At 44.6% G+C, this 25,011-nt stretch overlaps 1 protein-coding gene across 1 annotated transcript; it reads left to right on the top strand.

Annotated features, from left to right (window-relative positions):
• Positions 1-9,685: 9,685 nt before the first annotated feature.
• ADGRF3 (adhesion G protein-coupled receptor F3) lies at positions 9,686-24,289 on the top strand. Its single transcript, XM_065890849.1, is given in 11 exon segments — positions 9,686-9,709; positions 19,306-19,366; positions 19,782-19,922; positions 20,369-20,542; positions 21,010-21,228; positions 21,718-21,927; positions 22,439-22,597; positions 22,759-22,862; positions 22,865-22,957; positions 23,364-23,543; positions 24,257-24,289. Coding segments are annotated over 11 exon segments (1,398 nt in total).
• Positions 24,290-25,011: the final 722 nt, after the last annotated feature.

Genomic DNA, 25,011 nt, shown 5'->3' on the forward strand with positions numbered 1-25,011 from the left:
AAAATTGAGGAAAAAAAAAAAAAAAAATTGAGCAGGGAAATTCCCTGGCCGTCCAGTGGTTAGGACTCTGTGCTTTCACTGCCGAGGGCCCGGGTTCAATCCCTGGTCGGGGAACTAAGATCCCACAAGCCGCACAGCCCAGCCAAAAAAAATTTTTAATTAAAAATTTTTTTTGATTGAAAAAATTTGAGCAGATGCCAAAGTGATTTATTGCCACATAACAAATTGCTCAAAACTTAGTAGCCTATAATAACAACCATTTTATTTACTGATAATTCTGTGGGTGAGCAGTTTAGGCTGGGCTTAGCTGGGCAGTTCTGCTGGTCTTGCTGGACTTATTATTCCAAGAGGTTAGAAGTAGAAGCTACAAGATTTTCAAGGCTGAGGCTCAGATGTCACACAGTGTTACTTCTGTCTCATTGTACCGGACAAAGCAAATCACAAGGCCAACCCATATTCACTGTAAGGGAAATAGATTCCACCTCTTAATGGATGGAACGGCAAAGTTACCTGGTCCTGGGGCCTGTGCAGAAGGATGGGAGGAGTTATTGCGACCCTCTTTGCAAACAATCTACCGCTTCAGATTAGCTGCTAAAAGACAAGACAGTAAATTTCATTAGGAAGAGATTTGGAAACCACTGAATGATGCTTGAATTATTTTAAGATACTCAGAAAAAGAATGACAAAAGAAATTAAATCAGTAGAACTCCTCATCACAAGGCTTAGTCAAGCTGTCCCTTACTTCCAAACCTCCACTCATGGTTCAACCCTCTCCAGTCTGGTTTCCAAGCCCACCAGCTCCACTGAAATGGCTACTTCCAGGCTCCTCCACTTACTTGGTAAATCAAATGGGCACTTTCAGTCTTATTTGATTTTTCATCAGCTTACATTGCCTACTGTTATTTCCTTGAAACTTCCTCCTCCTTTGATTGCTTTGAGTTACTCTTGTCCTTATTCTTTCTTTCTGACCCCTGACCCCTCCTCCCAACACACACACACACACACACACACACACACACACACACTTGATCTCCCAGGAGTACAGGATTATTCATAAATCCTCAACCACTTCAGGCTGTACTTTTAAAGCTTCTGTTCCTTTGTTGATGCCTGGCTAACTCCCTGTCAGTCTTCAAGATTCACCTTAAGTTTCATTGCTTCCTTCCAGCCTACTCCTCCCTCCCCTCACTAGAGACAATGCTGTTCCTCTGTGCTCCTACAGCATCCTGTGCATACCTCTTCCTTCATACTTACATGTTATGAAATTATCTGTTTTCTTATCTGTTTTACTGGACTATAAGTGCCTGGTGGGTAAGGACCACATCCGTATACTCCTGAACCAAGCATAATGCCTAGTCCTCAATAAGCCCTCAGTAAGCTTTTGTTGAATTAAATTGATGGAAGGAAATAAAGACATATTACGTTGCTTTTTTTATATCGTATAATTCCATTTATATGAAATGTCCAGAGTAGGCCAATCTCTACAGACAGAAGAAAATAAATTAGTGATAGCCAGGGAATGGGGGTGAGGAGGATTGGGAATAAGTATTAACAGGTTTGGGGTTGCTTTCTGGGGTGATGAAAGTGTCCTGGACTTAGGTCATGGTGATGGCTGAATAACACTGAGAAACCATTGAAATGTACCCTTTAGATGGTGAATTTTATGTTAAGTGAATTTCATCTCAAAAAAAAAGGCAAAGTGGATTATTGGTGTTATAATAAAAAGAAAAGCACAAAATAACACGTACATACTTCTTTTACAACCAAGGGAAAGACAAAGGAATATCGTGAATTCGGGGTTTTTAATTATTGGGTTTTTATCATTTTAGGTAAAGCGCTTTCAAATTTAGTACGTTAAAAGGCATATCAGGGCTTCCCTGGTGGCGCAGTGGTTGAGAGTCCGCCTGCCGATGCAGGGGACGCGGGTTCGTGCCCCGCTCCGGGAGGATCCCACATGCCGCGGAGCGGCTGGGCCCGTGAGCCATGGCCGCTGAGCCTGCGCGTCTGGAGCCTGTCCTCTGAGGCGGGGGAGGCCACGGCAGTGAGAGGCCCACGTACCGCAAAAAAAAAAAAAAAAAAAAAAAAAAGGCATATCAGCCAGCACATTATAGCAAGTTGTACAAAGATAAAACTGTATAACTATAAAGTTCTAAAATATAGTATAAAACTATAAATTTCTACCATTTTATAAAGTAGGAGGGAACAGGTCGTTGTGTTACCAGCGTGGCTATTAAGGATAAGCCGTGCTTTGTTGGTGGGGAGATAATCATAAGGGTTTGATGTAAGCATCAGCGCATTACTCATATGGGATTTCTCTTCCTAGTTTGGCATGAGAATAGGAATAGGAAAGGCTAAAGGGATAATTTGAGAAGCAAGTGCTTGAAGTAGCTGCCAGCAAGTTCCCTCTTGAAAGCAGTAGGCAGATAATCAGGAAAAAGTGAATTAACAGCTTCTCTAGAGAAATTGAGATAAAGAATGGTGGCATTAAGATGGACTCGAGAGCCCAAATTGCTGTGAAGGAATAAGCCTTGCAAATAAGAAAATAGGTAAAAACCAAAGGGAGGATTAAGTAGGATAAAACACTTCTTATAGGTAATTTTTAAAATTCCCATCTTTGTACAAGCACTGCCCTTTAAATTTTATAAATTGCTAGAAGTAAAGCCTTTTCTTTTAGAAATGAAAGCCTAGGTGTGTATTAGAAGACATACTTTTCTCATAAGAGAAGGCATCTGTGGCTGGGGTCCCTGAGGCGGCTGTCGCACTGTCCCCTCCCTGGAGAGGAATTGCTCTGGAAAGGTGCCTGAGAAGCTGAGGCGGAGCTGGACAGGGACAAGACAGGAGCGAGGTGAGGCCACATGGGAGACCATGGCTGACAGAGATGTTCCCCGAGAGGCTCCAGTCCAAGGCAGGAGCCTCTTTTCATTTCTCTTTCCTTGTGGCTCCAATAAAGTACAGGTTTTGCAGAACAGCCTTGTGGGTTGAGGCCACTTCCTTCCTGATCTGGGCTTTTCCTGTTGTCTTCCAGACTGGAAAGATGCTTCTAGGGCCCATCACAGGGCTGTCAGTAGGAATGCCTGGAGCTCTACCTTCACTTCCTGGAAAGGTCTAGATTGTTACTGCGATATCTGAGGAGTCTTGGTAGGAAACATTTGAAATTCATGAGTGTTCAAATTGCTGATCATTTGGATTACTTTTATTTCTATTTTATATGTTGACACCTTGATCTCTCTAAACCTGGTGAGGAGAATTCTCCCTACTTTATCTCACTGAGCGCGTCCCAAGCTCATCTGTGCTCTCCACGCTGTTCTGACCAGTATCTTCTGTCCTCACTCTGACAACAGAGTGCAGAGTGCAGACCAGTACTCCAGCCCTGGCCACCCACTCCTTTCACGGAATTGCTCCTAACCTGAAGATGTAGGGTAGGAGCTGGTACCAGCGGGAGGGATGTACTCTGCCCTTAATGACTCTTGGGTTTTTATTTTAGAATGGAGATGCTGGGGAGAGACATGCACACATTATGAAACAGACCAGATGCATTAGAGTTTAGCATAAATCAGCCACTGTGAACGGAGAGGAGGGTGGGCTGGCAGCAGCGTCGAACACCGGATGGGACTGTGGGGGACAGAGCACGAGCTCATTTCCTACGTGCATTTTGGCTGTTAGACCTCTGTGCATGTGTTTTTAAAAAAAAGTAGAAAAAAATAGTCAGCACTCACTTTTTGTCTTTAAATATTAAAATGATTCAAACTGGAAGAAAAAAAGACATCTATGTGGGTTTTTTTTTTTGACACCTATGTGTTTTTAAAGACATATCGTATATTGCATCATATATTTATATATAATATATATATACATATATTTTAGCAGAAAAAGCGTAAGGATGAATCAAATGCTGTCTTAACAGTCAAGGTCAAGACCAGGAAAGGTTCCTCATTCCTCTATCTAGCATCATCATCTTCATCATTATCCATCTTAACTATCACATATAGAAGGGAATATACTTGATATCCATATACCCACCACCAGTAATTAACAGATGTTAATCTTTTGCCATATGTGCTTCATAGCTTTTTAAAAAATGTTTCAGCTAAAGCTCCAGCTCTGCACCATCTCTTTCCCATTTGTTCCCAGAGTTAGCCACTATCTTGTTGTTGTTTATTATTCCTATTCCTGTTTTATACTTCTATTACAGATGTTCATATCCAGATTCAATATAGTACTGTTTTGTGCTTGTGTGTGTGTGTGTGTGTGTGTGTGTGTGTATGTATGTATGTACTTAAATAGTATCCCACTGTTCCTAACCTCTTACAATATTTTTCATACTCAATATTGTTTTGAGGTTGATCTATATCAATACATATAGATCTAGTTCATTTTAATTTCTGTGTGGTTTTAAAGTATGGAAGTAAAGCTATCTACAGTTTGTTTATCCATTCTACTACTGACGGATATGAGGTTGTTTTCACTTCTTGGGCCATTCTTTAATACATTTCCTGTCTAAAATTTTGTTTGAATTCACAGACTCTCAAGAAAAACAATCTGAGAACCACGTTCAAGTAAAAAACAACTTCTTTGCATATTTCTTTTTGTCTGTATATTTGAAAGCAACATGAAAAGTTGAGGTCATTTCATTATTTTAAAAAAAAGGAAATCTAACACTTTTTCGGTAAACAACTCAAAAGCAAGGTATATAGTTTGGTTCACTTTATGACCAGAAAGGGAGCCATAAGTACTTTCAGTCTCTAAATTACACATTTCTCAATTGTTTTAGGTTTTTTTTGACAAGCCAGCATTGCTCTGATAATCCAAAATCAGAGCCACTTTAATTTTCTTACGTTGTTCGTTTGCTTACTTTCATATACATATATATTATATATATAATTTTTTTTTTTGGCCGCGCTGTGCTGCTTGCAGGATCTTAGTACCCTGACCAGGGATCGAACCTGGGTCCACGGCAGTGAAAGCGTAGAGCCCTAACCACTGGACTGCCAGGGAATTCCCTTACTTTCATATATATTTTTACATTTTATTTTTATTTATTTACTTTTGGCTGCGTTGGGTCTTTGTTGCTGTGCGCAGCCTTTCTCTAGTTGGGGCGAGCAGGGGGCTACTCTTCGTTGTGGTGCGTGGGCTTCTCATTGTGGTGTCTCGTCTTTGTTGCAGAGCACGGGCTCTAGGCCCGTGGGCTTCAGTAGTTTTGGCATGCAGGCTCAGTAGTTGTGGCTCGTAGGCTCTAGAGCGCAGGCTCAGTAGCTGTGGTGCATGGTCTTAGTTGCTCCATGGCATGTGAGATCTTCCTGGACCAGGGCTCGACCCCGTGTCTCCTGCATTGGCAGGTTGATTCTTAACCACTACGCCACCAGGGAAGCCCTACTTTCATATTTTTAATGTAGATATTCTGCTGTTGCCCAAACACAGTAAGCTCTTAATTGAATACAGAATCCTATTTGGTAGGATTTTTCTTGAGCTCTGAGATAAAGGTCCAAACTAATTCTACCCAAGATACAAGTAGAGAGAGTGGTACCCAACCTCACTTTTATTTGACTTGGGTATTGTGTGATTAATTTACTTCCCACTGGCAATTGGGACCCATGAAATGGCCTCCACCTAGCTCATTAAACCAATTAGACTTGAGGAGGCTGGATTTTATCCTGTAAAGACTATTTTAAAAGGGAATAACTTGGGGGCTCCCCTGGTGGTGCAGTGGTTGAGAGTCCACCTGCCGATGCAGAGGACACGGGTTCGTGCCCCGGTCCAGGAGGATCCCACATGCTGCTGAGCGGCTAGGCCCGTGAGCCATGGCCGCTGAGCCTGCGCTCCGCAACGGGAGAGGCCACAACAGTGAGAGGCCCGCGTACCACTAAAAGGGAATAACTTGAGTGTTCTAAGAATACTTGAGAATATTCTTAAACTTCTCTGTAATGCATTTAGAGAAGTGCTTTTTAAAACTGTAATAATAATGGTTATGAGTGCTACCCACATGCTACAAAGAGAACAGTGTTTTGTTTTTGTTTTGTTTTTTTTAACATCTTTATTGGAGTATAATTGCTTTACAATGGTGTGTTAGTTTCTGCTTTATAACAAAGTGAATCAGTTATACATATACATATGTTCCCATATCTCTTCCCTCTTGCGTCTCCCTCCCTCCCACCCTCCCTATCCCACCCCTCTAGGTGGTCACAGACCACGGAGCTGATCTCCCTGTGCTATGCGGCTGCTTCCCACTAGCTATCTATTTTACGTTTGGTAGTGTACATATGTCCATGCCACTCTCTCACTTTGTCACAGCTTACCCTTCCCACTCCCCATATCCTCAAGTCCATTCTCTAGTAGGTCTGTGTCTTTATTCCCATCTTACCCCTAGGTTCGAGAACAGTGTTTTTTTGAAGGAATGGATGTGGTTGCCATCCTCTAATTCATTTAAAGAAATGTTTAAAAACACATGTAATAAAGATGGATATAAGTGTGTTATGTGCATGCTACTTTGACAAGAGGATTATTTCAAGGGAACTGGAGTAACTTCAGAGAGAAGGAATTCAGGAAGATGACTCATAGAGTTTTATGAAGTCCTGGGAGCTCTCCCAGTTGTATGTGCACAGATTTGACCTTAAACAGCATACCGTAAACTTTGAGAACTGCACTAAGACGTAGACCATCACCCAGGTCCCAGACTGGCCACTGGGTGGCACATATATGCAGTAGATATGAATAGCATCACAAGCCTTTGAAAAAAGAACTGGTATTGAAAATACAATCCACAGTAGATTGGTCAGAACTTGTGACCTGAACCAAACTAGGTCAATTACCTGCTAAAACAAGAATATCAGTATTTTTCATAGGATTTAAACAAGATCCAGAGTCTCATAACATAATATTCAAATATTATGTTCAAATATTATATTCAAATATTATGTCAAATTATCCTATTTGGTAGGATACAATCCAAAATTACATGGCATATGAAGAACCAGGAAATCTCAATTCACATGGGAAAAAACAATCAACAGACATCAATGCTGAAATGACATAGATGTTGGAATTATCAGAAAAAGACATTGAAGCCACTCTTATAAAAATGTCATGAGGGGGACTTCCCTGGCGGTCCAGTCGTTAAGACTCTGTGCTTCCAATGCAGGGGGTGTGGGTTTGATCCCTGGCCAGGGAACTAAAATCCCACATGCCAAAAAAAAAGTCATGAATAAGTAGGAACACTCTTGAAATGAATGAAAAGATGAAAAGTCTCAATGAAGAAACAGAAAGTTTAAAGAACCAAATGGAAATTTTAGAACTGAAAAATACAATAACCAAAATGTTTTTAAATGACTGGGCTTTGTATTTGTTTCTTATTGCTGCTGTAACAAATTACTACAACTGTAGTGGCTTAAAACAAAACAAACATAGTAACTTACAGTTCTGAGGGTCAGAAGTCTGAAATGAATCTTATAAAGTTACAATCAAGGTGTCAGCAGGGCTGCAATTCTTCTGGGGACTCCAGGGAAAAATGCATATTTTTATTTTTTTGCCTTTTCTACCTTCTAGAGGCTGCCTACATTTCTTGGTTTATGGCAGCCTTCATCTTCAAAGTGCATCCCTCCAACTTCTGCTTCTGCTGTAGATTTCCTGTTTTTTGTCTCTCACATTCCCGTTTCTGTTTTGTAAGGACCCTATGATTACATTGGTCCCACTCAGATAATTCAGAATAATCTCCCTCTCTTAAGACCTTTAATTTAATTAACATTTGCAAAATCCCTTTTTGCTGTTAAGGCTACATATTCACAGGTTCTTGGGATTAGGAAGTAGACATCTTTGGGTGGTCATTCTGTCTACCACAGGCTCAGTAGCAGAATAGAGATGACAGACGAAAGAGTCAGTAAACTTGAAGATAGATCAATAAAAAATTATCCAATCTAAACAACAGAGAGAAAAACAATTGAAAAGATGGGGGCAGGGGGAGTCTGTGGGAAAATCCAAAAAAAAAGTCTAACATTTGTGTCATTAGAGTCCAAGAAAGAGAGGAGAAAGAATGTGATGCAGAAAAATATATATATTTGAAGAAATAATGGTTGAAATGCTCAAATTTGATGGAAGATATAAAAGGCTCAGTGAATCCAAAACAGGAGAAAGTTAAAGAAATCCCAGTCTAGACACATGATAACAGCTAAAACCTAAAACAATGAAAAACATCTTGAAAGCAGCTACAGAGAATATGATATATTACTTACAAGGGAACAATGATCAAATGACTGTGGATTTTGCATTAGAAACCATGAAAGCCAGATGGAAGCGGAACAACATTTTTTGAGTACTACAAAGATCATCTAATTTACCTCCTTCGTTTTGTTGATGTGAAAACTGAGGTCTAGAAAGATGAAGTGGTTGTCTTGAATCTCAAGACTCTTTGACCCCATATCTTAATATAATGACCATTTTTCCACTGTCACAGTTTTCCTGGCTTTTCTCATGTGTTAATCACAAAATTTAAAAACTTGCCTTAACTAGTTCAAGCAAAAAGAGAAATAATTAAAAGAAGTTGTGGTCTCTCAAGATCAGGAGTGCAAATAAGCATCAAGAATAAATTAAAGGCTTCCCTGGTGGCGCAGTGGTTGATAATCTGCCTGCTAATGCAGGGGACACGGGTTCGAGCCCTGGTCTGGGAAGATCCCATATGCCGCGGAGCGACTGGGCCCGTGAGCCACAACTACTGAGCCTGCGCGTCTGGAGCCTGTGCTCCTCAACAAGAGAGGCCGCGACAGTGAGAGGCCCGCGCACCGCGATGAAGAGTGGTCCCCGCTCGCCGCAACTGGAGAAAGCCCTCGCACAGAAACGAAGACCCAAGACAGCCTAAAATAAATAAACAAACAAACAAAAAAAAAAGAATAAATTAAAGTTGAAACGATGGACCCGCTTCATGTTTGTCTTTGTTTTTATCTGCACGTTAGCTTCATTGTTCCTTTGAGCTCAGATCATTTTCCCAGTTCACATGACAGAAAACCAATAGCTGCTGAGTTTACATGTTTGGAGGTCCAACCTCAGACTCTCCCTAGGTCCAACTTCCCAAACTACACTGGAAGAGAAAAGTTGTTGGTGTTAGATGTGCACCAAGGACTGTCCTGGTGGGGTGGGGTTTGGGGGGCTGGACACCTTGACCTTGTATAAAATGACTACTTCCATAGTAAACCTGTGAATCAGGGTGGAGGACAGTTTCTAGGAATTGGTTCAGAAGAAAAGTGGAATATAGCAGAAACAATAGGTTTCCAGTACAAGTACTGGCTAATTTTTGTTCTTGGCACACAGTTCTCTAGGGCTTCTAACACAGTGTTCAAAAGTATTTTCTGGGTTTACTGACTTTATAAAATCTACTTATGCATATATTTTGACATTAGTTAAATGAAGTTTTTCAGTTTTCTCTCACTAGATTATTGAAATAAATCTTCTTAATATCAGTACTGCATGGTGTTGGTGAGGAATGCTATTCCTTTCTTATCACATTTCCACAGAAAGGGAGGGAACTTCCATTCCCCTTAAGGATATATAGTCTCTGTTTCCTCTCCCATTTCCCCAAGCAAAAAGTGACCTATCCAATGGGTAAGATGTGGAGAATAAGCTCTGAGTCCTCCCTCTTTTGGAGTGGCCAGTCCTCCAGACTCATTCTCAGCTCCCCCATCCCCACAAGGGAGACCTGGAGATGCCCGGCTGTGTCAGTGACTGGGTAAGTAAATTCTGTTCAAGGAGGATGTATTGGGAAGTGCATCTGGCTCACATCCAAACCACCATCTCCTACTCAGCTTTTCCAGTAATGAAGCTAATTTTGATCTCTAGCTGTCTGACTCCTATGTCTGCTTTTCCATTAGTTACCTCTTTGCAAATCTTAACATGTAGTTGTTCACTCCGAGAAAATTGTTCTTCTTTCACGGAGTAATATTACCACCTTGGAGCCTTTTGTGATTTATATAAGACACCTAGTATTTTTCACATTCAAATTGGACATCTTGTCCTATATGGTTTTAGGATTTCATTTCATGCTTAGGAAGGCCATCTATACCTCCAAGTTATAAAATGATGCTCATAGATGGGTCTAAATAGATAGGGCATGTGCTTAATAGATACTTAAATTTATTAACATTTTGATATCCTGAATTATACATTAAAATCAGCAGGCTCATGACTTAGAGGATTTGAAATTTTTTTATCTTTAGAAGAAAAAATTCTGTTCCACTCCAATGTCATAGTCCTCCCCATAGGTTTCTTCACACACACACACACACATACACACACACACACACACACACACACGTCAGCATAAAACTTCTCAGAAGCCTTGTAGGGCTCAAAGGTAGCATCGGAAATGCCACGAGTTTCTTCAGCTTCTTTAAGTTGTGCCCTTGAGCAAATACTATAACACAAATGCTGTAGCAGGGTTTTCTGAACTATCTCAGACAGCAAGTATGGGATCTCATTCTAGGATCTAAAGTTAGATGCTTAAATCATAGGAGATCTGAAATTATCACTACTCTTTCTGAATCACTTTATACCAACCACTTCTTAAAATTTTTTGATGTCAGAAATATCCTTTGTTTTTATGAAGACATATATAGCGCCTGGATTTTTGTTAAAATACTTCTTATTGTCATATATTTCACAGGTCATACATTTTATGGCATCAAACAATTTTAAACATACAGTTTCTGTATTAGAGCTTTCTGCCTCAGCCAAGAATTAGCTGATTAGCTCTTACTGAAACGGTACTGCGTCAAGATTTCCAACTGGGTAAATAGCTGTACGTTTTCCCCTCCTCTCTGCACACTGTCCCATGACATGCCCTGACACTGACCAAGGCTTGGTGGCAACCAGAAAAAATACTATATTCCATAATAACTGTCATAGTCTTTGTGCCCAAATCTTATTTTGGCAAATGCACCAAGACACGTGTAGTCCACACCACCACTGAATCTCTAGGAACTAGCATAGCGTCTGACACCAGTGCTTAATAAGTATTCATTTAATGGATATATGAGCGAATGGATTCACAACAGAATTTCTTTAAATTTTCTGTACTCCTATGACATTGAAAATATAGTTCGATTTATTAAATGGGAGTTATACTATTTGTAAGGAACATATCCACAGACCCATAACCATGGCAGTTTCCCAAACTTAATTTCTGGGCTACAAATTTGCCTCCAGACTAAGGTTTCAAATTCTTAATTGTGGTCTTCATGGCCCTTCACAATCTGACACATTCCTGCCTTTCCAGCCTCATTGATCATTATATTCCTTCAAGAGACCTTCCCAGAAAAACCAAGTTTAAATGTCCCTCTTGGTGCTTTGTATCACCATGTTGTATATCCCTTATATTAATAATGTAAAATTTGACTTTTTTGTGTATAGTTTGAGACGGGGCCAAACAGGTATTTTTTGCATGTGGATATCCGGTTGTGCTATTCTCCCATTAAATTGTCTTGGCACCGTTGTCAAAAATCAATTGACCATAAATGTTAGAGTTTATGTCTGGACTCTCAGTTCTATTATATTGATCTACATTTCTATCCTTATGCAAACACTGTCTTCATTATTATAGCTTTGTAGTAAGTTTTGAAATTGGAAAGTCTAATTCCTCCAACTTCTTTCTTCATTTTCAATATTATTTTGGCTATTCTGAGTTCTTTGCATTTCCATATGAATTTTAGAATCAGCTTATCAATTTCTGTGAAAAAAGCCAGCTGGGATTTTGATATGGAGATTGTGTTGAGTCCATAGCTAATTTGGGGAGTATTGCCGTCTTAACAGTATTAAGTCTTCTGTTCCACCAACATGGAATGTCTTCCCACATATTTAAATTTTCTTTAATGTCTTTCAACAATATTTTCTTTTTTAGTTTTCAGTGTACAAATCTTGCACTTTTGTGTAATTTATTCCTAAATATTTTATTCTTTTCGATGCTATTGTCAATTGAATTGTTTTCTTAATTTCACTTTCAGATTGTTCACTGCTCGTGTATAGAAATACAATGGATTTTTGTATGTTGATCTTGTATCCTGCGACTTTGCCGAACTTGTTTAATTAGCTCTAATAGTTTTTTAGTGGATTCCTTAGGATTTTCTAGATATAAGATCATGCCCTCTGTGAATAAAGATAATTTTACTTTTCCTTTCCAATCTGGATGTCTTTTAGTTCTTCTCTCGCTAATGGCCCCAGCTAGAGCCAACAGTACAATATGTCTGTGATCTCTTTTGGCTGCTCACAGGTCTTCTTTAGTTCCTTGTAAATCTCAGCTGTGTTCCAAATGGTCACATTTGCTGAATTAAGGACTTCTAGATAAGTAAGGTATTCATGAGCTGGCTTTCCAAAGGACTGCTTGATTCTTATGCACGTACTTTCCACAAACACCTATTTTCATGTTATATGCATTTCCCCTCCTCCTCAGGAAAAGAAATATCCTTGAAGAACTGTCTTCCTTGTGGAATCAAATTCTATCTTATATTATTTTAAATTTATTTTTTTAGCCAGAAGGTCCGATTATTCTATATTTAAATTGACCTATCTTTTCCTCTCTATCTAGATTCTCTAGATTCAGAGTCAGAAGACCTGGCTCTAAGCTTCAGCTCTGCCATCAACGAGCTGTGTGACCTTTGGCAAGTCATTTCCCCCTTTGGCTCCTTTTCCTCTTCTGTAAAGTGAGAGTTGAAGTGGATGATATATAAATTCAGGTCCCTTCCCATTCTAATAAACTATCATTTAATAGTTCTAATAATTTAGTGCCATGTCAGGTGGAAAGAGAACAGGAAATGAGGATTCAATTACTCAGCCATGAAAAGAAACTAAATTGAGCTATTTATAGTGAGGTGGATGGACCTAGAGTCTGTCATACAGAGTGAAGTAAGTCAGAAAGAGAAAAACATATACCGTATGCTAACATATATATATGGAATCTAAGGGGAAAAAAAGGTTCTGATGAACCTAGGGGCAGGACAGGAATAAAGACACATGTAGAGAATGGACTTGAGGACACGGGGAGGGGAAAGGGTAAACTGGGATGAAGTGAAAGAGTAGCATTTACATATATACACTACTGAATGTAAAAAAGATAGCTAGTGGGAAGCAGCTGCATCACACAGGAGATCAGCCAGAGCAGCTCGGTGCTTTGTGACCACCTAGAGGGGTGGGATAGAGAGGGTGGGAGGGAGACTCAAGAGGGAGGGGATATGGGGATATATGTATACATATAGCTGATTCACTTTGTCATACAGCAGAAACTAACACAACCTTGTAAAGCAATTATACTCCAATAAAGATTTTTAAAAGGGCTACCCTAAGACCTAAATAGACATTTCTCCAAAGAAGACATACAGATGGCCAAGAAGCACATGAAAAGCTGCTCAACATCACTAATTATTAGAGAAATGTGAATCAAAACTACAATGAGGTATCACCTCACACCAGTCAGAATGGGCATCATCAGAAAATCTACAAACAACAAATGCTGGAGAGGGTGTGGAGAAAAGGGAACCCCCTTGCACTGTTGCTGGGAATGTAAATTGATACAGCCACTATGGAGAACAATATGGAGGTTCCTTAAAAAACGAAAAATAGAATTACCATATGACCCAGCAATCCCACTACTGGGCATACACCCAGAGAAAACTGTAATTCAAAAAGACACATGCACCCCAATGTTCATTGCAGCCCTATTTACAATAACCAGGTCATGGAAGCAAACTAAATGCCCATCGACAGACAAATGGATAAAGAAGATGTGATACATATATACAATGGAATATTACTCAGCCATGAAAAGGAATGAAATTGGGTCATTTGTAGAGATGTGGATGGATCTAGAGACTGTAATACAGAGTGAAGTAAGTCAGAAAGAGAAAAGCAAATATCGTATATTAACGCATATATGTGGAACCTACAAAAATGGTACAGATGAACCAGTTTTCAGGGCAGAAATAGAGACACAGATGTAGAGAACAAACGTATGAACACCAAGGGGGGAAAGTGGCAGGGGTGGCGGTGGTGGTGTGATGAATTGGGAGATTGGGATTGACATGTATACACTAATATGTATAAAATGGATAACTAATAAGAACCTCCTGTATAAAATAAATAAAATAAAATTCCAAAAACATTTTCAAAGATTAAGAAAAAAAAGGAAAAGGGCTTCCCTGGTGGCGCAGTGGTTAAGAATCCACCTGCCAATGCAGGGGACACGGGTTGGAGCCCTGGTCCAGGAAGATCCCACATGCTGCAGAGCAACTAAGCCCGTGCGCCACACCTACTGAGCCTGCATGCCACAACTACTGAAGCCCACGTGCCTAGAACCCGTGCTCTGCCACAAGAGAAGCCACCACAATGAGAAGCCCGCGCACTGCAATGAAGAGTAGCCCCTGCTCGCCGCAACTATAGAAAGCCTGCACGCAGCAACGAAGACCCAACGCAGCCATAAATAAATAAATAAATAAATAAATAAAATTTATATTAAAAAAAGATTTAAAAAAAAGAAATAAGGATCATATGGGATAAAAGTCTAAGCTACCTTTATTCTTTAGTAACCTATTAGTTTACATAGTAAAGGAAGTTTTAAGATAACCTGTTTGGATACAGTTAAGAGAAGCCTAGACCTTTGTTACCAAAGACTCTACTGACATGGCCTGGAGGGCTCAAAACACAGAGAAATGGAAAGGGAAGTTCCTTTGCTCAGGGTACAAACTGGGACCTCAGAAAAGCTGCCAACAGGGATAAAAACTTACTGGTTTCAAATTAACATTCTGTATATAGAGGGATAAAGGCCAATAGCCTTATGGTTGACCTTGGATTTGGGACTAAGCAGGTGGCAGCAATAAGCATCTGTTTGAATCCCACACGAGGTCTAAGCCTGTGGGTGCTTCCAGACAACCAGTGACACCTGGGCAAAACTGAAGGACTCTGTACCTGGTTGGTCCTTAAGAAAGGAGTTGAGACTGTAAGATTTGATTTTTTTATTAAGATATTTTACCATTAGAGAATACAAAATTTAAAAACACAGAAAAATAGAAAAAACATAGCAAATCCTACCATTTAGTGACAACTACTGTTAATGTCTTGGTGTGTTTTATCTATCGATTGATTCATTGAATATAAATATTACTTCAGGCCTGCGGTGAATGGTGCTAGGCCCTGGGGAGCACTGAGGTCAACACAACAGACACTTCGTTAATCTCCAGCATCTCCTTCCAGTCTCTTCCTGGGCATTTTTTTGTACATGCCGAAACGATTCAAAGTTCTCTAAAGTTACAGGAACGGTCTAAAAATATTGTATAAGAAAACTCACTTCCTTAGTTCTGTTCGTTGTTTTATATACCTTGGACACCTCAACTTTCATTGAATCAGGAAGATGTTATCTCTCTTGTTGTTCTCACTTGTCATGAACTCAAAGGGGTTAAGATGAATAGGGTATCAATTAAGAAAAATTATGTTATGGGAGTAGAATCCTTAGGGGTTTCTCCATCTCCAGCTCCATCAACTTTCTAATGTTCTCTGAGTCACTTTTTCCTTCGGTGTTTCTGCTTCTAGGTGGAGCGTCTTCTCTCCAAGCAGTCTGTCCTTGCATCTCCTAACTGGAGGCTACCACTGCTCAGTCTCTGCCCAGCACAGAAGCAGCTCACCTCCAGGGGTCTCAATCCCACCTCTTTCTCCTGTCATTCCTGGTCCTCAAGAGGCCCTGTTGAGCACTACCCAGGTCCACTTGGCTCTCTGACTGACCCCCTTTGGCGACAGTAGCAGATGCTGTTGGTGTCCATCTGAAACGACCTGCAGCTGCAGTAGACAGTTTCCAACTTGCTGATAGCGCCCCACCCCAAGCACCTGTGTCTTCTCTCTGTGGTTCTCAAAACAGATTCTTCACCATTTTCATGTTTTCGGAAATCAATTATTTACAAAGTCTTTGCTCCCATGCATGTATGTGCTCTATATGTTTGCTGTTCTTTCAGCAGTGACCTTAGCCAGGGGTGGTGGTGAAAGTGGAAATGTATTGAGGCTAGATTTCTACCCTAGGTGGTGTGTGTGTGTGTGTGTGTGTGTGTGTGTGTGTGTGTGTGTAAATCAGCTCTTTTTTTTCCCCCTTTTTTGTTTTTTTTTAATTTGGCCTCACTGCATGACATGTGGGATCTTAGTTCCCCAACCAGGGATTGAACCTAGGCCGCACAGTGAAAGCACCAAGTTCTAATCACTGGACCACCAGAGAATTCCCATCTTTCTTTTTTTAATTAAAAAAAAAAGCACGCCTATGGTTAGAAAATATGCATATCAAACAGTACACAGACCCATTCAGACTCTTAGTCTCCTTCCCAGAAGCAACAACTAGTGCCAGATTTCTGATGTATTCTTCCAGAAATATTCCAAGTATAAAAAGCACAAGTATCTAATATAGATTCTCTTTTTTTTACATAAAGGAGAGTATAATATACACTTTAAATTTCACCATATATATTGGGGTTCACTCCAAATAGAGCTATTTTACTTTTTTTCCCATAAAAATGTTCTGTTGTTTGGAAATGCCATAATTTACTTAACCTATCCCTTTTGGACATTTGGGTTGTTTAACTCATTTGCTATCACAAACAACTCTGCTTTGAACATCCTTATATACATATTTTGTGTAAATACACTTTTGTCAACACTGAAGATTATCAATATCTTGTCTTTTGATAATTGGTAGGTGACAAAGAATATTTTCTTATTTCAATTTGCATTGCTTGTATCTTAAGCTGGATGTTTTTATATGTTTATCAAACTATTGATATTTCTTTTTCAGGAAACTGCCTGTGTTGCAGCAAAAATAGAAATGAAGTCTTCCCTCCTCTGAGAACAAGGAATATAAAGGGAACAGTGAACAGGCTAGAGAAGAAACATAACCTGGCCTGAAAGAGTTAATCACTCCTTGGTTTACTCTGTCACTAATTTGTAGTAACTAGATTTGTACTTTACAAAGCTAACCTCACTCCCTGACACTATGTAATCTACATTCATCACCTATCACCCCTAACTGTGTGAGTTACATCCAGTACGTCTCACTCCCTATTATGTGCTGGCACTTACATTCTATACGCCCCTCATAACAAATCACCCCCTATAATTTTCGCATTTCAGAAACAAAGTCACCGGCCGATAAACCAGAGGCAAACGGACACAATTACCAGACTGCTTGACCCCAATTACCAGGCGGCCTGACGCCAGCTATGACTGTTTTGAAATAATGCAAAGGAAAGGAAGAATGCAAGACCTTTGATCCTTATCATATACTCCAGACTACGAGCCCCACATATAAAATCTTCCCTGTTTCCCAAGGAGTGGAGGCACAGTTCTTGAGGCGCTAGCCTGCTGTGTCTTCCCTTCTCCCTGGCAGAAAAATAAAGCCATCTCTCTCTTCCTCCAATATCTGTCTCCATATTTCTGTTCGGCCTTGGTGCACAGGGAAGCCGATATTTCGGCAACACCTTTTCCTGTTTCTGCCCATTTTCTTAATGATGTGTAAGATAAAAAATTCCTGTGTTAAGATTAGCCCTTTATTCAATCACCATCCTACAAACATGTTGTCTTTTGCTTTTTTAACCCAACATTCTTTTCACCCCAAATTTAAAACTTTGTATACAGTCTAATTTATTTCCTTTCTGGCTTCTGGGTTTTGTGTTGTGTTTAGAAAAGCCTTCCTCACTTCAAAATTATTTTGATAATTTATCCCGGTATTTTTCCAGATTCTTTGTTACATTTAAGACTCCAGTCTATCTTGAAATTATTTTAGGATAGCAATCAGCTCTAATATTTGCCTTTTCTAACCTTGGCTCTTTGATCAATGACCCAGCTTCCTGGGAGTTCCAGAACAGTCCAGATTTCCCAGATCCTTGGGGATGTGACTGTACCTGGCTTGATACATGGTTCGTTGTGACCTAGGGCCCCCAAGTCCTCTCCTGCTCACTGAGTGCTTGGCCCAGACCCCAGCAGGGAACCTGGGCAGGCCTCTCTCACTGGGGCATGTGGGCTCCAGGTGGTCCCACAGTGACCTGGATGCCCATTTGACTGTAACATGGGCTGTAGCACTTCCTCTGTAAATTCCTCTGGCTCCCTTCCACTCTTCCCTCCCATCCCATCTGTGCAGGGCCCTGCCAGCTCTTCTCTGAGGAAATTTGCACCATGCAGCAGCGGGAGGCCTCTTGAAGACTGCTTCACTGAGCCATGGTCTGCTCGGCTGTCCCTGTGCTACTCTTGGCCATGACTCTCCCTCTGATGGGATCACCACTTGCCCGAGAGTCCCAGCCTGTGAGTAAGACTGGGGTGAGGGAAGACCCAGGGAAGATCTGCAGAGGTAACGACAGGGGCCTCTGGGTGTGAGAGGCAGCAAGATGTGGGATGAAAGGATGGATGGAGGCGAGAGGGCTGGAGGGAGAGGAAGTAATGTATTTTGAAAAGAGGCTGGTTTGTTATAAGATCTCCGAGAGTTCAGCCTTATTTCTCAGGGTGTGGGGATAGCTTTTGTTTCTTTATTTGAATTCCTATGAACACCAGCGATGCCTGCTGCACTTTGGATAAAGGCTCTTCCAGTCAGGCTTGCAATTTAAAAACGAAAATAAAAACTTTCCAAACTTGGGCACCATTGGCATAGAGGACAGGAGAGAATCTGAGGAAAGGCAGCAGAGTTGGTTTAGCACTTTCTGGTTTGTGTTTTCTCCCAGGTGGATATCTCTATCATCTCTACCTCTAGCCACATCCCTATCTAGATCAATATCTGTTTTTAGACTGATCTCCTCACCCACACGCAGTTTTGAGAGAGGGAGGAGTTGGTGAGGGAATAATTTACAGGCACCAGAGACTAAGGTATTGCCTGCCACTCACCCTCATGGCAATGCCTATGGAGGGAATAAAGCCCCCAGGCCTCTGGGCTGCAGGCAGCTCTGCCCAGCGCCCCCCAGCCCCCTCTGGAGCTCCAGACCCAGCCATTTCAATTAGCCTGGAGGCACGGGGACGGGTACATTCGGGAAGGAATTAAGCAAAGCATGTTGACTCTCCAGGGTGTGCCTGGTTCCTGGATTCAGGTGGGCTTTGCAGGCCTGGGCGGGATCCCTGGTGCTGCATCCCTGCACCTGCTACCAGAAGCCTGCTTTCCCCTCCTGAGGTGCCCGCTTGATTCCAGGCAAAAAGAGGAGCTTCAAAGAGACCAAGTCCTTCCAGATTAGCCAGGCTGGCCCCTGAGCGGCTTGGGGAAGAAGGTGTCCCCGGGAGAAATGTGGAGCCAGCTCTCCTCAGAGGTGTCTCCCCTGTGCTCTGCTCCAGGGACAAGGTCAGGCTGGAGGGGAATCAGGACAGCAATTGGACCAAGAATGTGGAGCAGGTGGTGAGTGGACAGACAGGAGGAGGAGGAGGGAGGGGGACGGGGAGCCTGGAACGAGGCAAGGAAAGAAAGAAAGGTCTGGAAGAGGGCACAGCCAGGGGGCTTAAGCGGGGTTAAGAGAGAGACTGGGTCTGGCGCTGGTCACACAGGTCTCTAGCTATGAGGCCTTGAGAAAATCCTTCCTTTTAGAGAGTCTTGCCCACGTAAGGGGGTCGTTGGGAGGGTGATATGAGACAGCGCGTGTGAAGGCACTGTAGCTGGATGAGGAGTGACCATCTTCCTGGGTCCTGTCTGCACCTGGACAGGCTATGGGAGGTGCGATGTGCTCTGCTTCCTGGCGGGGACAGCGAGGTATGGGGCCCAAAGGCCACAGGCCCGTAGCTGCCTCTCCTCTCCAGCTGTCCCCTCTCTCCTACAGAATCGGTCCTGGTCTCCGTCTATGTACAGCTATACTTTTCAAGTGAGCGCCGGCCGGCGGCACTCTCTGGGCCCCTGACTCTCCCCACCGCCTCGGCTTCCTCTGCCCCAGTAACTCTCACTGGCCTCAGCCTCACAGCCGGTGGGGTGGCGGGAATTCTACTGACCCCTGCTTCTCAGTGGCTCTTAACTGTTTGCATGGGAAGGGGGTTCAGAGTGCAAGCAGCCCAGCCCTCCCGCAGCCCCCTCGTCTGAGATACTGTGAGCTCCTCCCTATTTCTTGGAGGGTCTGTGTGGCCCAGCTCCTTCCTCACCTCCCATCAGACAGACCTCCCCCTCCTGCCCCACGTCCCATCTTCTAAACTTTGGCAGAGGCTAAGGGGCAGATGACCACGGGCCCGGGCTTCGCCACTGCCACCTCTGATGCCTTTGCCCCACACGCGCTGCTGCTTTGAACTCAGGCTGAGAAGGCGATGCCTGTGACCTTGGGATTGCTCCCGACACCCAGCCTTAGAGCCTCACAGGCATCAGGGGCTGGGCTTTCCCAGACAGCCTGCTCACTTCTTATCCCCCTTCCCTCTGTCACAGAGTGCGATGTCACCCATAAGGGGTGTAGCTACTGTGCTTGCCTCTCCAGGTACCAGTGGAACGCCAGCATCTGCTCCCATCACCGGCCCTGCCAACCCCCCGTCAAGCGCCGGCCTTGTGGCTGCCTTGTCTTCAGCCCTGCTGAAGCCGGGTACTGCCAGCTGCTGCCACCTGGTGAGGAGGGTTGGGAACGTGAAAACCAATGGCCCTGAGTGAAAGGAACCCTCTCTGTGTTTTTTCCTCTCTGACCCCCGTATCTCTGCCAGCTAGTGGCTCCTCTGGGTGAGAGAAAATGCCAGGCATCATAGCAGATCACAGGCCCTGCGCCTGGGACAGGAAGAGGGAGATTCCAATGAACGACAGGGCTCCGAGACAGGTGGACAAAGAGAGGAAGTTCCCTCCCTGGGGGAGGGGGAGTCCTAGGCCAAAAAGCTTCCCCGTTTGGTTCCCACTGACAGTTAGGGTCTTCCAGGCTGGATTGCAGCAGGCACAGTCCTCCAGGGACAAAAGAGAACAGAAAATGTTAGGTGGGGAGGGAGGGAGGAGGGATGGGCTTCAGAAGATGGGGAAGGAGGGAGAGCTTAGCTGCCTCAAGGGCCACAAGTTTCTGCTCCGGGGGTCCTATCTTTTGCCTCCCGCAGTCCCCGCGGCCCTGAGCCTCAACTCCTGGCTGCAGACGCCTGGCGACACCCTGCACCTGACCCTCCTCACAAGCCAGGAGACCACCAACCTGAACTGGTTCCTGTGGCCCACAGGGAGCCCCAGTCCCATCCTCCTGCGGGCAGGGTCACGTGAGTCCTTGACCTCCAGCTGGAACCGGGCTGTCCTCAGCATTGTCAACATCTCCCATAAGTGGGCAGGTAGCTCACCTGTCCTTCCCTCCTCTCTCCTCCCCTTCTTTTTTTCCTCCTCCCTCTCCTTCCTTCTTGTCTTGTCTTCTCTTCTTTTCCCTTATCTCCGTTTATTCACTCTGGGGAAACTAAGGCTAACAGGCCCATTGATGTGAAGAATTATAATGAGAGAACACTGAAAGCGTGGTCTCAATTTCAACTGAGAACAGATGCAGGTTTTTCTTCACGATGTTGAAATGGCAGCGGGTGGCGCAGGAAGGGCATCTACTGGGGGCAGAGAGGTTCACCTTAGGATGCATGGCTACAGGCTAATAACAAAGGGTCAGGATCTCGTCTTCCTCCTAGAAATCCTTTGGGGGACAGGGATCTTTCCTTCTGGGGTTAAGCTGAGGCTGGATGGAGAGGACAGACCTAGGGTGTGGCTGGGGAAGCAGCAGAGACCCTGTGGCGCAGGTGGGGGCCAAGCGGCCGGGAGGTGCAGCAGGTGTGTGTCTGCAGGTGAGTACGTATGCTGCTTTGAGGCCCGGGGATTCAGGTGGGAGCTGCACCAGATGGTGAGGGTGCCCCTGCAGGTGACAGATGTGGCTGGGCTCCCAGACCAGCTCTCCATCTCCTGTGCCACCTCCCCTGGCTTCCAGCTGAGCTGCTGCATCCCCAGTGCCCACCTGGGCTACACGGCTTCCCGGAGCCCCAGAGACGGCAACGAAGGTATGGAAAGGGGCTGCTTGGCAGGGCTCAGGGGAGAGGGGGCAGCTAGTTGCCCCCAGGCAGCTGGCTCTCCAGCTCCCTGGAAGCAGAGGTTGCAGTTCAACCTGGGCGTTCAGGGTCCAAGTCCAAATCTGTTTTTACCCCAATTCTGTTCATACAACAATAAGCACACGTGTATAGACAGCTTTTGCATAATGCTTCCATTCACACGATCTCCGTGAACTCACACGATATTATTCTGTGAGGTTCATTTGATGATGGTCCCATTTTACAAACGAGTTCACTGTGGCTTCAGGGCCTGGAACTAGTAAGAGACGCCCGGGAGGGTCCCCTTCCCCCCAAACCCAAGCTCTTCCTTCAGTAGTTTGCTGCCCACATACAATTCAGCTCATCTCCACGGCTTCATCCACTTCTGAAATTGCTAGAAAGACTGCCGAGGCACCTCTCAGACCCTGGGGTCTCGGTATGTCCCTGGCCCAGTGACCGTTCCCTTCTCTTGTCTCCCCCTCAGCCTCCTTATTCAACACGCCGGACTCCCAGTGCTTCATGCTGGCTGTTCAGCGATGCCCTGCAGCCGACACTATGTTCACTTGTGACCTGCAGAGCCCGGGACTGAGCCCTCTCAGGGTTGCCGTCTCTGTCACCGTCATCCAGGTACTTGGGGCCTGGGGTCCAGGTGGCTGACCTCTCACCTGCTCGTCCTGGGAGCTGCTTCCTGATGTCTCCCTGTGCTGGGCAACAGGGCCAGACCCCACACACTGCATGGGTTTCTGCCCAAGGAAAGGCTCGGGCTAGACTGGGTTGCTGAGCCTTCCCTGGTATCATTTCCAGGTGGAGACACCACCCGCCCTGAGGACTCTTCAACTATCGCCTGGAACGTCACCAAGACTGGCCATGTGGCACAGGCCCCGTGTCCCGGGAAGAGGAGGGGCATATGGTGAAGAGGCCTTGTAGGCCCGAGGGGGTCTGGGGGCCCATCCACAGCAGCTGCATGGACACGGGGCTCCTGGCCTTGCTTCTTAGAGCCCGGGTAAAGCTTCTGACCCTGCTGCCCACGTGCTCCATCCTCCACGACCTATCCCTTCCTCACTCAGGACCCAACTTTAGAGTCCTTTCCCCCAGAGACCCAGCCCGAAGGGTATTCAGGTTCTCCGAACTGGAGCCCTGGCAGAGCCAGGAAGCAGGTGTGGGCCCCTCAGAGCGGCCAGAGCTCTCATGGCAGGGAGGGTGCAGGTCCCAAGCCTTAATCCCAACAAGGGTCTGCTCCATAAAACTTGGTGTCAGTTTCTTCCACGTGGCTCGCTCCCCTCTCTGCTTCCTACTCCCCTGGGACAGGGCGCGGATCTGGGGAGAAAGGAGGTGGACTGGGGAGGAGGTGGCCCCTCCTTCTAGAGGGCTCACCCACGCCCACCCCCCTGCTGTCTTATCTGCCTCAGCTGCTGAGGGCAGGCCAGGGCTGGCCTGTGGACGAGGTACCACAGATCTTGGCTCAGCTGCTGGAGCGGGCAGTGGTGGTGACCTCACCCACCGACTTATTGGCACTGGTGGCCACCATGACAATCCTGGCCAAGGTGGTGGCACATGCCAGAATACAGCTCAACGGCAGTGCCCTGGAGGTGAGATCCTTGAGCCACATCAGGGGCCATCTGGGTAGTGTGGGCTGGCAACTCTTCACCTCTGGGCATTTCTGTCCCTCTGACATCACCATGGGCTGTCAGATGGCAGACTCTTCTAGAGTCCAAGTGTCTGCTCCTCTGGTCCATTTCTCCTCTTGGATACCAGTCTCCAAGGCCACGGAGTGTGGAGGAGGCCTGATGCTGGGAACACATGGGAGGTCAGGGAAGGCAGGGAGGGGTGTGGAGACAGGAGTTCAGAGGCCTTCACGCACATGCAGATATGCGGGTATGACGTGAATCCCCCCGTGCCCACACACAAGGTACCTATGTGGAGATACTCAAACGTACTTGGCTTTGCTGGACTCACCTAAACCGGCTCTCAGTATAGGCATCAGTTGCTGACCCAGAAGCTGCAACCAAAAGAATAATCAGGGACAATGACACTACACTGCCCAGCCTTCGTGTCTGGGAATATGCATCACATGGGGCCGCAGGCATGCAGGTGGCCCTCTACTTCAGAATGCGTGCCCTCTACCTCTGGGCAGCATTCCTAGCTTTACAGACCTGTAGGGGTCCCCTTAGGACCTGGGTGGCCTCAAGGGATGGAAGGGGGAGAAGGGTCATCAGACGGAGGGGTGGGATGTGCATCAAGGGCCACATACTTGAAGATGCCCCAGCGGTCAGCTGAACAGCCCTCCATTCTTCCTGTCCAGAAAGCCTTCACCAGAGGAGATGGGCACAGCTAGAAGCCAAGAGAAGACTGGGGTTTTAGGGCAAGCTCTCCAACAACAGAGAAAGCACCCCAGGCAGAGGACACATTCAGGTTCTTGGGCTCCTGATTATAACCTGGACTCCTGGTGACTCTGGATTGTCCCTTGTTTCTCCCTGAAAATCTGCCTCCGGTTAGCATTTGAAGGGAAAAGGTAGGATCGGAATGCACGGGAGTCACTGTAGCTGAGAGCAAAGTTCTTAGGATTTTTGCTGCCCAGGCAGGAGGGCAGGTGAAAATGTAAAAATGGATACAACCTCGTCAAAGGAGAGCTGGCAATAATAATAATTGCCCTGCAGTTGGGCCTTTCCACCCCTTCCTAGGCCACAAATGAAACCTACATCCCAGAACACAGCAAAGGAGGAAGTTAAGATGCCAGGTGAGAAAGAAGCATTCTTGGGAGCAGCGTGACCAGCGTGGAGTGAGGCCGAGTGTACAAAGGTCTTTCCAACAAAGCTCTAAAAAGAAAACTCCTCTTCATATACCTGTCCCAACCTAAAGGGTGGAAAAAAGACTTCTTCAAGTAGACATTTCTAGAGGGGCTGAAGAAGGTGGAGGCCTCGGAAAGCAGATGGCGTAGCTCCCACTGCAGGGAGTGTCACCACCACCAACCCTTGACTCAGTTCACTCTGAAAATTCCTTTTCACACTGTCGAATTTTTAATTACCCTGAAAAACCATTGTTTTGAAGGAACTGCCA

This window comes from Phocoena phocoena, chromosome 14 (genome assembly GCF_963924675.1).
Source record: "Phocoena phocoena chromosome 14, mPhoPho1.1, whole genome shotgun sequence".
Taxonomy (NCBI): domain Eukaryota; kingdom Metazoa; phylum Chordata; class Mammalia; order Artiodactyla; family Phocoenidae; genus Phocoena; species Phocoena phocoena.